Genomic DNA, 15,236 nt, shown 5'->3' with positions numbered 1-15,236 from the left:
GCAGAGCATGGCATTTGCATAGATTACCAAGTAGACACAGGACTAACTGAAATCTACAATATTTTGTGCTATGTTGTAGTTAGAATAACAAAATGGGCAGTCATTTGCAGGTCTTAAAAACACATCAAGTCTTATAGATCAATAGGTAGGATGAGATTGAAGTGGCTTGTCCTCTTCTCAGACACCTCAAACACTCATGGCTGCATAGTTGCTCCTGCCTCATTTGACTTGGCAATTTTTGAGACAAGTATAATGATTGCTGTTACCCTTGGGGATCCCCAGAAGCCTATATAGATAGCAAGGCACAAATGAACAACTGTGACAGTCCTCATACTGAAGATACAGATGTGAGTAAATGTTATTGCTATTTATGCCCTTTGTTCCTCTTTGCAACAAGGACTGTAGGGATGTTCTGAACAAAACTCCCTAAGACTTCTAGCTTACCTTCACAAGACTGTAAGTGACCGACTTTGCTTGCCCTAAGAAATGAATGCCTTTCAGCCAAATTTAAGTTTAGCATGCTCCTAAATTCCAGTCCATTTAATTTGTGATTTGTTCATCTGTGGGTTTTAATCTCCTCAGAGGAAATGTTTCTAGTTTTCACTTAGTGCTGTCCCAGATTGAATGTAAACTGGAGAAATATCTGAATCCTACAATTTAAAAAAAAATTTAAGTCCTTAGAATTATTTCAACTAGAGAACTGTTCTGTAGTTTCACACAAGTTCCATTTTCTAATTCTGTTATATTTTATTTCTTGATTTTAGGAAAATATAAGAAGTGGTAGAATTAATACTCAAATAATGACAGGTATGGAAAGACATTTGTAATTCTTTGTTGTTCATAGAATGTCTGGGCTGGAAGGGACCTCCAAAGGTCATCTAGTCCAACCTCCCCGCCATAAGCAGGACATCTCCAACTAGATCAAGCTACTTAGACCCTCATCTAGCCTGATCTTGAATGTCCTCAGGGATGGGGCCTCCACCACCTGTCTGGGCAACCTGTTCCAGTGGTCTATCACCCTCATACTGAAGAGCTTTTTCCTAACATCTATCTAAATCTACCCTTTTCTAGCTTAAAGACATTGCCCCTTGTCCTGTCACTACAAACTTGGACCAACTACTTGTTGGTCCGTGAGTTCTGCCCAGAATACCACGGAAACTGAGTTTGTCCATTTGTCTGGCAAACTGTGTTTAGAATAATTGGAATAACATTGGTTTGTGGGTGACACACCTCAAGGTCTGTTTCTCCCTCTCAGTTTGCAATTATTTCCCAAAAGCCAGGCCAGGATGCAGGATACACAAGGGCTTAATGGCTGGTTTTTCTAAACTGATGTGATGCTGAGAGCCTCAGTCAACTATACGCACTTCTCTTCCACATAAGTATTCCAGCAATGAATTATTTAAGTGGTATAGCAAGAGCCAAATTGAATTAAGCAAGAGTGAATGGTTTCACAGACTTCAAAAAGCAGATGAAATTTTAGAAGGAAAATTCTTCCCTATAGTATATATTCTAAACAAGAGAGAGCTAGATACTTAAGAGTTTAAGCTGTGCAACTGGAGTTGGTGAATTTGCAAGAAGCAAATCCTCTAGATTCTTCTGAATTCTTTAGACATCCTCTGCTGGGAAGCAGACTTTCCCAAAACAAAGAAATTTGATCACCTGAAATGTTGATTTAAGCTGAATTTATTTTGCAAATAAAACATTACCTGAAACCAGAATCCCTAAGCCTTGTAGCTGTCCAATGAAATAAACACTCATGTGAGGAGTGAATGTCTGTGTCCTTCAGGACCTTCACAGGAGGCCCCAGTGTCTCCAGCTCGGGGGATGTCACAGCCGGAACTCAAAAAAGGTCCTCTGTGAGCGCCACCTTGCATTTAGCAAAAGGTTTGAACTGGATAAGTTAGTATAGAAATCTACAATTCCAGAATTTTAGTGTCATTTAGTTATTAAACTTCACATTTTTGCTGAATTTATAGTAATCTAGAACCCTCACACAAAGGCTGCAGAACTACCTCTCATTTGTCCTGATGACCACTGTCTTGCACTCCTCCTCTCTCACTAGTATTTGCAGTTTCTGTACAATGTTTTGCTGTGCTCTAAATAAGATTCCCTTACATCACGTAGCAATCGTTCTGGCTGGTCTAGAGAACATTGTGAAGATTGTTCTAATTTCTTTTCAGTTGTCTTTTATCCATATCTGTAATGTTGTCAGAGTAATGCCACCTTGATGATAGAATTTATTTTCAAATTTCCTTTTTTTGCTAGTGTTATGTAATTTCTGTGCATTCAAAAGCAGTACTAAAAACTATTAAGAAAGTGTATTATCATTTATGTTCCAAAGCAGAAGACACAACTGTGTCTAAGAGTGTCCGATACGTGAAGATGAATGTACAGTTACCTAAAGCTGTAGCAGGACACCCACCAATACTGGCTTCTGCTCATGAAAATGGCTGTATCTGCCTATGGAGTATTCAGGTAGCTGTCTGAATGTCTTTGGGATGGGACTGGACCATTGAGAAGTTAATTCTACTAATCTTTGGAAATATGTTTTTTAACTAGTGATTGCAGCATCAGATATTTTATTGCTTTTATCGGTTAACAGTTTCTTCCACAGACATAAAGTAGTTCTGCTTTAGTAACTGAAGTAGTAATGTCAACTGGAAAATGAAGAAACATGATTTGAAATAATAATTGACTGTAAATTTATGTGAAAAATCTAGAAGTTGATTTTTCACCCACAAATATACTTTTGAAGAAAAGCAAAACAGAGTGTTGTCCTCTCAGAAGAGGAGAAATACATCTGGAACACTGCACAAGTCAGCTAACAATAGTAGGGTTACAAATCAGGAGAGAATTATAATCAGGAGAGAATAGAGACATGTTGTGTCTACAGCTACAATCAGTTTGTAAAGCCAGTCATGCAACAAAATACCAATGTCTTAGTTGTCCTATCATCTCAGATCTCTAACACTCTGTTCCAGAAAGCATCTTACTCTAAACAAGAGACATAAAGTAAATACACCAAGAAGGGGGAGTACCATAATATGATGTGATCACCACCTGCAACGATGACAAATGTTATTCAGTGTCAGCCATGCAAGGGTCTAACACAAATCCCAGGAAAGGCAAGTCACAGGGAGAATTTTTCAGAAAAATGGTGAGGTAGCTTTGCAGATGTTTTATGCAAAAATAGAATAAAATGGTAAATGTACTCAGGTATAGTAGGTTTGAGCTTTGCTGGCTTTTGCGGTCTTCACAGTTGATGTATTAGTGTGCTTAGATTCCTGTAGGAATCTCCAAGTTCAGATGATGGTGATGTCACCAGTGACATGAATGTCATCGTCACTGTGCATGGAGCAGTTAAGAATCTCCTTACCAGCAAGACATTCTCCCCACCTCCTCTCAAACCTGAAGAGGCAGTAAGGGAGAAAGTCTACTGATCCTTGAAAAAATGCAACAAGCTGGTGATGGAGACATCATGAGTCCACTTGCAGTGTGCAACAACAGTTCAGTAGCAAATGAGGTGCATGCTGATGACATTCCCAGCAAATAATAGATAAGCAGTGAAGCAGGGGTTGGTACAGCTAGGCTGAATTGTCTGAAGAGTGAAACAGCTTGTTCTTTTGATGTGGAAGAAACAGCAGTAGAGAAGAATACACCCCAGCTGTCTTGGTCATTCAGTAGATTAGGAAGCTACCTTTTTAGCAGCTTTCTGAATAGATATGACCTGTGCAATGCTGAATAGATCATGTCAATGGCACTCAACTTCTGATGCATTTGGTTTTTTTCTTTTCCACATAGACATTATAAAGATAAATATGTTTGTTTATTTATTTACTTATTTTAGGGAAACTTAGTGCAAGAAATTTTCCCGTTTTCAAAATATCCTACAGTTCCTCTGACAGCACTATGTACAGACATCTCCACTAAAATGCTTTTGGCAGGCAGTAGGGGTGAGTAAAGATGTTATTCAGTCTGCTCAGGACAGTCTGTAGGACCACAAAATATACTGTGAACGGGCCAAAAATGTGAAAATGAAGGTCCAAATTCTCCCATACTTTCTCCATCAAAGCTATAATTAAATATTTGGAAAGGGTATTTTCTAGTATGAAAGGATGGTAGATTAAACCTTAGTGTTAACAGCATTATCAGCAGAATTGTTTTCATAAAAGAAATTACATTTTTCTTCATTCACAAGCCCTGCGTATACTTCCCATCTGAATTACTGTATTAATATCAAGGGCAAAGATTACTGCTAAGGACAAGCAAAAATTTCACATCAATGGTAATAAAACTAAATTAAAAAACTTCAGCTGTGGCTGTACCAAGAGCCATGATTCAGAAACTGATATTGAGTGCGCAGCAATGGCACCAGCATTATTCTGCTGTACAAGGCAGGAAAGCACTTGTGGTCTGTGCTAGCAGCTCATTGTTAGACTTAATTTTGCACCAAATCTGGCTTTCATTTGACAGAAAGTCCAAGAGCTTATCTACTAATTCTCTTCCAAAACTTTAGAATCACCCTGGCAATTTTCCTCTTCTGTATCTGTTGTGTGAGATTTTTGTCCTTTAATATGTCACTTTTCTTATAAAATACTTATTAGAAATGTTATGCTGTCAGAATTTGGATGGAGCAAGATTTTTTTTCCCCCCAATTTGTTTCAAAGCTGAGTACTAGCTTGACGCTGATGCTAAAAATCAAGATGAATTTCCATTCCCCATTGATTCAAACCAGTAAATGAGTTCAGGAAGGTAACATGCACTGAACAGGATTTTAATTAGTTGTGGAAAAGTATCCACCCTATTACCTATCCATCTGATACTCTCACTTTGTCCTCATGTGCCACTGTATGTCTGCTTTTCATGCTTTTTTCATCCTTCTCTTTTATCTGCAGTGCTACTACCAATTTCTTGTTCCCGTTACAGATTCTTCCTTGTTAGGAAAAGGTCAACTTCTCTGTCAGCCTCCTTGCTTGCTTGCAAATGTACAGTCCTGGAAACTAGATGTGACCAGCATGAAAGTTGGAATTGCACAGATTTTTCTGGCTAGTAGTAGAAATGAGAGATAAGAGGCAACTTCATCAGGAAAGAGGGAGCCTAGGCAGGAAGCTGAGCAATTATGGGTTCTAAGGAAAATGGTTCTTTGATTCTAGCTTCATGAGTGTACTGTTGTAAAACATTAAGCTTTCCCTATGTATGCAATTATTAAAACTTTGTGTATTTTACCAGGATTGAAAAGCATTTCAATCCCTAGGTTGAAATATATACCTAGTTTGTGCAATTGATAACTGTCTTGACAAGATTACTCTTATTTTTTCCTCATGTCACTTAGAGAAAAAACTTCACCTTCTTCCCATTTCAATTAGTGACACATTGCTCACAAAGCGTATATATACATTTCTTTGCATATTAATGAATAGTTTATTTTCTACTCTGTGCTTGCCAATGAGATAGTGATATTTAGCTTAAAATAACTTTCACTGACCTGTAATCTCTGCTTCATTCTCCCCAGTGTTTACAAAGAGCATACAGTAGCAAAGAGCAAACTAGTAGCACTACTGAAATTTATTGATACTTGCTTTTTCCTTTCTTAAACAGAGGGACATATTATGTGCTGGAGCATTGCCTCATTCTTAGAAGATCCACAGAAGAGTAAAAATGTAAGGAAAAATCTGACAGATTTTCTTAACTTGAACAGTATAGCAAGATAAGACAGAGAAAAAATGGATTCAGAGCTCTGTGGGGACTAAAAATGTTTCCTTCACATAAAGGTCATGTCTTTTGCTTGAAATAATAACTTGATGCTGTGAAAAACCAGAAAGAGATAAGGAAAATTATGTTAGCATTATTCCACTGTGTTCAAAGAGGCTCCATTAAGAATTAATTTAAACATGTCTCCTGAGTGGTGTTTATACCACATGCCATTTACAGGCTGTTCTCATGGAGGGATTAGTTTTTCAGCTCTTCATTTTCAGAAAGCACTGCTGATATATCCAGTAGGTTAGCAGCCATGGTGGCATACAGAACTGGCTGAGATGTGGTTATGTCACTTTTTTCTCCTCAGCAGATAAAGGAGGAGCTCTGCTGGAGGGCACACTCCACTGAAGTGGTTGACTTATTTCATGAAGAGGAGAAGAATGTGGTGGTGACAGCATCTATTGATGGTTCAGTTAGGTATAAAAATGACTAACACTTCTTACTGCTATGGCAAATCAGTTGAACCGTTCTCCAAAGTTCCCCTTCTTGCTGGACTTGTATATAGGCTATAACTTAAAATACAATATTGGGTACATTTTCTGTATTTTCTGCATTTGCTGCACCTGAAAGAACTAATTTTTTTTTAAATGTAATGCTTCCAGTTTTCCTGGGAAGCAAGACCTTTTCCAGACTGTCATTTTCTTTCATCAAGGTGACCTTGAATGCAGAGGTAGTGGCCTCATCATATTAGAAATGTTCTAATGTTCCTCTAATCCTATTTTAGCTTTCAATACTTGTTAAATTAACATTGACTCCTAAGCATTGCATCTAACCAATGCTTATACAATTAAACCATTTCACTCTGAAGATGCCTTAAAGACAACCTTATTTCCGTCTTGGCTAGTTGAGTACATTTGAAGGTTTTTCTTTTGGTTATTTGGGAGAATCAATGAGGAAATTTTGTGTAGATCCTGCTCTGGTGGTAAGCACCTTACTGTAGGAGCGATTCAAGATATTTATTCCTTTACTCCTCAGCTGTGTAATTGTAAAGATTAATTCTTTGTTTTAGATTTTTACAACATCCTTTTGAAATTATTTTTTTTCACTCTTAAGTCACTTACATTATGAACAGTGAACTTCAATATCTTTTTTTTTTATGACCAGCATACTGGACTCTAGAACAGTGCTGCAGAATTGATAGTGTAGACATTTTTTCACATTTGTTCCACTTCTAAATGTATCTATTTTCCTTTCTGTCCTTTGGAACTGTTTGTACTACGTCTGTAGGCTCTGGCATGCCACAAATGGATACTATCTTGGGTACTTCGGACAACCCAGGAAGCTGGAATTATCAGATGTCACTCGGTTGGTTTTGCCTTGTGATGTTAGTAGCTTTCCTACTATAATTAAAGAGGAAAGCAAGCATATGGAAAAGAAGTCATCTGAATATCCTCTCGTGTTGGACAGGGACAAGTAAGATCTCATATATTTATATACATATATTATTGGGGGAACAGTTCTGAAAATATACTGAAAAATATACACCTTTCCACTGAAGGTCAGAAAAAAATAGTATTTCCTATGAGTTTAGAGAAGTCCTTTTTGAAAAATATTTTTGCACAGCATGGATAAATTTCTTAATTGCTGTGACTAGGTAAAAGTCAGGATTAGGTGACGTTCAGTATTTGAATTCAGTAATAGTGATGACTAGATAATTGTCTCAGATTTTAGCCTGATTTTAAAGTCTGTCTGTTATGTACACTGTTCAGGTTAGCAACTCGTTTTGTTTACAGCTTCACGAGCTGATATACTTCTGGAATCCCAAAAAAATTTATTGAAAAGTTTCATGTGAACAGTTTCAACCCAATTCCTTCTGTAAGAATAAACCCTATTTAATCTTTCAGTTTTCAAAATGGTCTTTTTAAATTTGCTGGGATGTTATGGATACATTCACGTGCCTCTGACCATGATGTTCTGATACTGGCATAAATTTATGTTCAATAGCAGTGCTGGACCTCTCTCCTTCTAGGTAGAATTCGCAGAGGATATAGGTTAGTTACAAGTCCAGTTAAAGAGCCTTGGCTCTCTAGCTTGTCATATTCTAGTCCTGGAGCATCTTGGTTCATTAATTAGTGGATTGACCAAATGAACATAAATACTGAAGCAGGAATTTTCAGAGGCAACATGCATGGTGCCTTCAGTAACAAAGCAATCCAAATCTGGGAGAAATTACTTCAGGGCTTATAAGGTCATGCAAGCTCTAGTGGTAAGGTTTTATATACCGTGTGCATTCTTAGGCTGCCTTTTAACCAATGCACTTTGTGACAATGGGAGATCTCTAGGTGCTTTATTGTTACCCCATTTATGTTGGTATCCTGCTAACACTTATTCCATTGAGCTCTTGCTAGTGTGAGTAGTCCCACTGAAGTCAGACCAGTACCTCATCAACATAGAGAAGTGCTTGGCTATGTATGAAAGACTACTCCTGTAGTCCTTCTGAATAGTCAGCAGCTAGTTTGAAAACTTTGGAGTCAAAGATACTATAATTAAGCCAGCTAACATTAAAGAAACTTTCCATAAATGACATGCCTGTGTCAAACTGTGACTACTTTTTGAGGTCTCTCCAAATATTTCAGTAAAGGAGAATGTCTATCATACATTAAAAATACACTGGAAGCAAATGAGAATCCTGTTTAACTGTGCAGAGAACTAAAAATAAAAAGGTGTCCATATGCTGCACAATAGAAAATTTCAGTCTTATTCTAGATAGTCTGTGTTTGCACCTCAAGACCTTGATTAATTGGATTAATTTTCCAAGGAATATGTCTTACAAGGAGCAGCTGAGGGAAATGGGATTATTTAGTCTGGAGAAGAGGAGGCTGAGGGGAGACCTTATTGCCCTCTACAGCTCTCTGAAAGGAAATTGGAGTGATGTGGGTCTCTTCTCCCAAGTAACTAGCAATAGGATGAGAGGAAATGAGCTCAAGTTGTGCCAAGGGAGGTTTAGACCACATATTAAGGAGAATTTTTTTACTGGAAGAGTGGTGAGGCATTGGAATAGGCTGCCCAGTGAGGTGGTGAAGTCACCATCTCTGTAGGTGTTCAAAAAACATGTAGACATGGGGCTTGGGGACATGGTTTAATGGTCATGGCAGTGTTGGGTTGACAGTTGGACTTGATGATCTTAGAGGCCTTCTCCAACCTTAATGAGTTTATGCTTCTATGTACCAGATAGTGCAATGGATAGCTAGTCAACCATCATCCAAAATGCTCTGTTATTTATGGATGTTACGCTTTGTTCTGTATAGGATACAGAAGCTTCTTTTGGGTCAAGTCAGTTGTCTTCATAATGCTAGTACAATTTGGTTATTAGATAGCTATCCTATAAGTCACTAAGATAATGTTTTAGAATTTCAATTAACAAATCAGGCTATCAGTGCCATCAACAGGTATTCCCCAAATGTGCATATACCTGAGAAGGTACAAACCCAGCTGAATAGCATAGGTGTCTACAGTTTAAACAAGCAGCTCAGGTCATGTATTGAAAAATGTCAGCAGGTAGATAAACCCATACAGAGTAGTCTCAGTTTCTCTCTGGACTTTACATTTCCTTAGCTTGTGTGATCTGACTTATTTTTCTGACTACAAATTAAACCCTGTTAATCCACACTAACAGATACTCTAGATCATTTCTTCTTGTGATTACCTTTGGAAACCAGACATATGAGTAGAGGGAACCTTCTTTGTTATGAATGCAGCATATGGGAAGTGTAGTCGGAGCTGACAGAAATACTGCAAAGCCATTATCAGACAGCACCCAGCTGTGGTAACTAATGCCTTTATATTAATATTTCCAGCTTTCTAAAGATGACAAGCCAGGATCTGTATTGACAAAGTGTTACCTAAGCATTTTGTAACACCTATGAAAGTCCTAACGTAAGTTATATTTTGAAGATACATGGAATAATTTATACATCAATGTTGGTTTTTTTGAACCAGCTAAGAATCTTACATTCAAAGTTGCCATTTTGATAGGAGTACCAGATTTTTTCTGTCTTGTGTGTACAGGTGGAAGTCACTAACCAGATCACCTCCAGTTTTAAAAAAGCCTGAACATGTGGACATAATTCAGGACTTCAAGTTTTTCAAAGCTCTGGCTTCTCCAAAGGTACCTAATGTATATGACAAATTTCTTTCTGTTCTGTGCAACATATAGGAAATGCAATTGTATTTCTTATTTAGAAATCAGTCGTAAGTAACCCTACATGCCCTTTTCACTCAGTGGACAAACTAGAACAAAAATGTATGAACAGAAGGATTGAAGAAACCTCTCTGTTTTCATTCTTATTGTTTCATACCCAAATTCCAATTTAGAAGGTAGCACACACTCATTCACTTGTTTGGTTTAACAGCTATAAAAAAACCTAGAATATTCATATGCTCCAACAGAAAACCTAAATAACTTAAGTTTACTTGAAGGAAGTGTGAGAATACTACAATAGTGAATCCCTGGATATGTACGATGGTTCTTCCAGGATGCCCATGAAATCACAAGCCAGGAGAGTTCTGAGTTAGTTATTATTCTGAATACTTTCTACAACTCTAACAGAATAATGGTGGAGCTCCTCCAGCTTTACCTTGAAAGCTCTTAAATGTCATGGGAACAGATAAAAATTCTTCTCTTGCAATGGTAGTAAAAAAGGAAAAAGATACAAATATGGCCACTTGCCAAAAAAAGCTTCCATTAGTGCCTTTCCAACCATTCTTCCCCAAAGGTTAGTAGTCAACAAGTGAGGGGCATAAACTCTTAACATCCTCTCCTAAAATTTGTGGTACTGTGGGTCTCCTCTGTACCACAATCTGATATGCTAATACAGCCAGCTAAGGTCCAAACAGTCAGTAGAAGACAACGTTGCTCCGTATCACCAGCTACTTTTCTGTGTACCTGGGTGAATGGATGACTGTTTGTTGCCATGTCTTGCCAGCCACTTCCTTTCTCACTTATCCTTGCTGACTGGGACACCAAGGGTACAAGATCAGCTCTCATCTCGTTTGGGTGCTTTGAAGCCAGCGGATTACTTGCTGCTAGGCAAAAGGAGTCAAGCATGAAGTTTTGAGGCATTCTGGCATTTCACCTCAAGACAGCAACAAGTTGATGAGCTCCTTTAAGTCACAGGTGCTGCACAGTCTCCAGCCTGTGTTTAAATCACAGGGAAACTGATGTAGCTGCTTTTGTGCTCTTTTGTAGAGCGTGCACTACAAAGTCATGGCAGTGGATCGTTGGTTCCCTGCTGTTCAACAGCTGCAGTAGATACAGCACTGTGTAGTAAGAGAGATCAGTGTTGGTGGGAAACATGTTGATGCTGGGTAGAAAACATGAAATTTACTGTAACAAATCAGTGGTTCAGTACGTTGTGGGACAAGGCAGTAGAGGTGGGCTTTACCTAGTCATTCAAAAAGATGACTCACTGTAGGTCTCGTGGCAGGAGATATGTGGCACACGTTAGCACTGGAGTCCCTTCTGATTAAGCTTTTTATGAGAAAAAGGTTTGATTTCCTATCATTTACCTCAGAGCAGAACAAACCAGTGGACTTCTGTTTGCTCCTCATACTAGAGGTGTGCTGTTTAGTGGCTGTGCATGTATACCCAGAGTATATGATTAACTCATCCATAATTCCGTTGTCCTGTCCTTCTGAAATGGGTCATGCCTAGCAATTAATGCACATGAGTAATGCTAAGAATTAACAGACACTGGAAGAGATTCCCTTTGGAATGTTGTACGTTGTTGAAGATGATATCTCTTAATATCAATGTTACATTACTGAATGTACTATAGTAATATTATTAAGACCATGAAAAAATGTAAGTAGAAAAATCTTTGAATAATTTACCATTTCAAATTAAACTCTTTTTTTTCAAATTTGAAGGAAATAAGATCTTGGTAGTATTTCAAACTGTAGGTGCATTTTTTTTATCCTTTTTGGAGGATCATAAATTGGCTTCCTAGGGTGAAATCACCACTATATCATGTAAAGAGAGTTTCATTTCGTGCTCTCTTTGTGAGTACAGTGCATAGGTAGGTCTCAGCATTCAACTGAGTGGATGAACTGTCAAGGTATCTCAGGTATTTTTGCAAATCAAAAGCTTTCAGCAGTTAACAGCAGAAATGTCGTGTTCATCTACAACTTCTCCAACTGGCTGCTGAAGTGTTTGTGATTTGCAAAGCCAAACAGAACAATAGCCAGCCAGCCAGCACCATGATGAAGCTGTCATCGGCAAGGGAGTTATTACTCCTCTTGTCTAGACTTACATTGTACTCTGATAGCATGCATCCACCAAACTTGACAAGTACCACAAAAATGATTCCTTTATTGAGGTTATCCATGGTGTTGATAGGTGAGAGAACCAAGTAAGTGTTTAAAACTAGCTTTAACTTAGATAATAAAGAGTATTTTAGTGTTAACTCTTGAATTTGTGTCATTTGGGAAGCTGGAATTTTGCTGGCTGTGCATTTTATATAGCAGAAGAATGATCCCCTCCTAACTGAGAAAAAACAACAAACATTCAAGGCAGCCTTTACATGGCACAAAGAAAACCTGTGCATAAACCATAGTCGCTCCACACAGCAATAGATACACAGTTGTTCAGATAAGATGAATGTCACCATGCAATTCAATAACAGAAGTAATGTCTTCATTACTGTTTGTCTTCAGCTAGTAATGCACTGACTTTGGCTTCCCTTGGCCAGATCTATAGACAACCAGTGGAAAGCTTTGCGTCTGGAAACAGAGAGCCTGGTGCAGTATTTGGGTATCTTCCTATATATGAGGTAAGCACAAGTGTTTTCTGCCTTTTGCAGTGGCATGCATACAGCAGAAGCCATTAGCACCAGTCAAATATTAGTCACATGCTCTGACATTCTACTGTTAACTGTCTGCTTCTCAATGTAATTTTCTAACATGGTTTGCCTTGCTGCCTGTCCAACTCCATTCTCCATTTGGTGGAAGCTTGGGAAACCAGTTGAACAGAGCATGCTGCAAAAGTGAGTATTACAGACTTCTATTTTAAACTCATATCAAGTTTTTTGCTCAGATTCAACTCTCTTAGCCAACCCAAAACCTATTGGTTCTTATCTGTGCAGAGCTTTGGCTATTTTAAGTTAATATTATTTTATGGGTACTATTGATTTTATTTATTGCAAGCTGTCTAGCAAGGCTTCATAGGTTGTTCTTTCCTGGAGAAAGACCAGAATGTCCACAGCCTTGTCTATCCTACCTATCACAGGATGAAAAGAATCATCTCTATCAGAGGTGATGATCCCTTTCTTTAGAGGATACCTAGAGAAGTAGCTTGGGTGAGACTCCAAACATCTAGATGGCTGGTCAAGTGGGATGGGTGGGGTAACCCGCAGCCAATGTATGAGTTAATGCTTGTGCACGCAGCAGTACGGAGTGTCTCAGAAACAGAAAACTTGGGAGCACAATGTTCAAATACTTATCATGTGCTGTTCTCCTGACCATTAATGTGCCTTGGAAATCTTCTTCTGGAAGAAAATGAAAAATAGAAGATAAAATGCAGGGAGTCTTACGCCTTGGCAAGTTAGCAGCAACTACACTGAAACCATTGGCACTGCAATGGATTCTCAATAAAATGAGATCAGACTTTTTTCTGTGAGCTACATGCACAAAAAATAATTTTTTGCCTTTGCTGTTAAAAAAGGCTGTCAATGTGGCCTGTTCACCTGAATATATTAATTAGTTCTTGAAATTTTACTATTTTCTTTTGAAGGACTTCAGTGGAACAAAGCTGAAATGTCCAGTGCCAGTGGATGGACAGTGGAGACAGGTTTCAGTGGAGAATATGGTCAAGACAAATAAACAAATGTTTGTCTTCAGGAAAGTGGATTAGCAGGTTCCTTATTTCATTTTTTTTCCTCTTTTTTTTTTTTTTTTTTAGTTTCTATTATATTTCCATCCACTCCACTATTAAGTAGAACATGTAAAAATCTGATCTAATCTTCTATTCCTGTCCTTCATGCTGAAGAAAAAATATTAATAAAGCCAGAGTATGATCATAACAAGATACTCAGATAACAATTCATCTCACTCCACTTTTTGATGGTAAAGAACGAAAAGTAGCTTACTATGATTAACTGCTTAAAGATTCAGAGCCATAAATCTGCAAATTTTGTGAGCCATAGAGGCTTCTCTGAAGAACAAGAAATGTTGCTCCAGAGGTACTGCTGTAATGTTCCTCATGTTTCAGGAGCTTTGGTATCCTTGGATAGGCAAAGAGTTGATGGGATTGTTCCATAGATAACACACAAATTCCACAGTATCCTAGTCAAATATCTTCTTCCAAAAACGTTTAGATTTCCTTCTTAATGCTGTGGAGATAAGACAGAAGGAAGACTGACAACTAGGTTCAAGTAATGAAAACCAACTCTGATTAGAGATACCTGGATTTAGGTCACAGCATCATAGAACATGCCATCTTTAAGTCTGCAATATTTTCAGCTCAGCTTTTAGATGTTTACTTACATGTAATTACAGAAACAGAGACAAAAAAAAACCAAGCAAAGCTCCTTGCAATCATTTTGTTAATGCTATGTGGACAAGTCTTCAGAATTACCATTCTAACACCTTTTAGTGCCAATATTTTTGTTTCTTTAGAAGATGCCTTGACCAAAACTATTAACATAATTATATGGCTGTATTTAAAAAAAAAACCAAACAAACAAACAAAACACATTTTCAGCAGCTCAGATTCCTTCTGGTTTATTCTACATTGTTTTAGAAACATGCCAACATGTCACAGGAGCAAAAATCTGTTTAGGTAAGATTTTTTTTTTTTTTTTAATTAGTTTTTCTGACCAATTCACTGCCTGTCAGTTCAGGCTTATAGACAAAATCCTGATCCCTTGTTGCACCAATGTAAATCTTAGCTATGCAAATTTAAAACAGTAAAAACCACTCCAGGTCAACTCAATTTACCCCGTTTATTTTCATCATTTTTATTATATAGTACAAACCAAGCCTAGGACATGGTAAATATGTTTAAAGGAAGGCCAATGTAGGATTCAGAGCATAACGAAGGTGAAGGTATAGTAGCATTATTTTATCATTCTTGTGATTCAAAGTGAATTTACACTGAACTGTTGTAAACAAGACCAAAATTTGTAAAAGTTACTCAGTATAGTTAGGGTGCTGAGAAATCATACTGCTTTTTAACAGTTGCTAGGGGCTGTTTATTTAATGAGAGGCTAATAACAATGTAATTCTTGTGGATTTTGCATTAACTGAAAGTCTTAGTACATCCCAAAGAATACTTTAAAACCAAGTTAACATCTTCCCTATTTTTATGATTGGACCCTGAACCTTTAATCTAAAATTGAACCTTTGGATAGTATTTGAATAGAAATGGCAAGTGTTGGAAACAGAGCTCCTCATCAACATTTAAGAAACCAATGCATAGGTTTGTCCCTTTTTCCACGGCACAGTAATGTTCAGAAAGCTTTGCTTTTCTTATGCTTTATTCT

At 37.7% G+C, this 15,236-nt stretch overlaps 1 protein-coding gene across 1 annotated transcript in view; it reads left to right on the top strand.

Annotated features, from left to right (window-relative positions):
* Window positions 1-12,584, top strand: part of WDR64 (WD repeat domain 64) — a gene marked incomplete at its 5' end in the record, with an annotated part of 56,667 nt that extends 44,083 nt beyond the window's left edge. The window contains 7 exons of the mRNA XM_008941680.1: window positions 2,266-2,475; window positions 3,848-3,953; window positions 5,599-5,660; window positions 6,065-6,174; window positions 6,985-7,170; window positions 9,766-9,865; window positions 12,447-12,584. Of these exons, the coding sequence (XP_008939928.1) occupies window positions 2,266-2,475; window positions 3,848-3,953; window positions 5,599-5,660; window positions 6,065-6,174; window positions 6,985-7,170; window positions 9,766-9,865; window positions 12,447-12,584 (912 nt within the window). The remainder of the gene's footprint in view (window positions 1-2,265; window positions 2,476-3,847; window positions 3,954-5,598; window positions 5,661-6,064; window positions 6,175-6,984; window positions 7,171-9,765; window positions 9,866-12,446) is intronic.
* Between the last annotated feature and the right edge of the window lie 2,652 nt (window positions 12,585-15,236).

The sequence above is a fragment of the Merops nubicus genome, unplaced genomic scaffold (assembly GCF_000691845.1).
Source record: "Merops nubicus isolate BGI_N331 unplaced genomic scaffold, ASM69184v1 scaffold8316, whole genome shotgun sequence".
Lineage (NCBI taxonomy): Eukaryota > Metazoa > Chordata > Aves > Coraciiformes > Meropidae > Merops > Merops nubicus.
The sequence above is the reverse complement of the archived record's forward strand: the minus strand, read 5'-3'. Positions and strand labels throughout refer to the sequence as shown.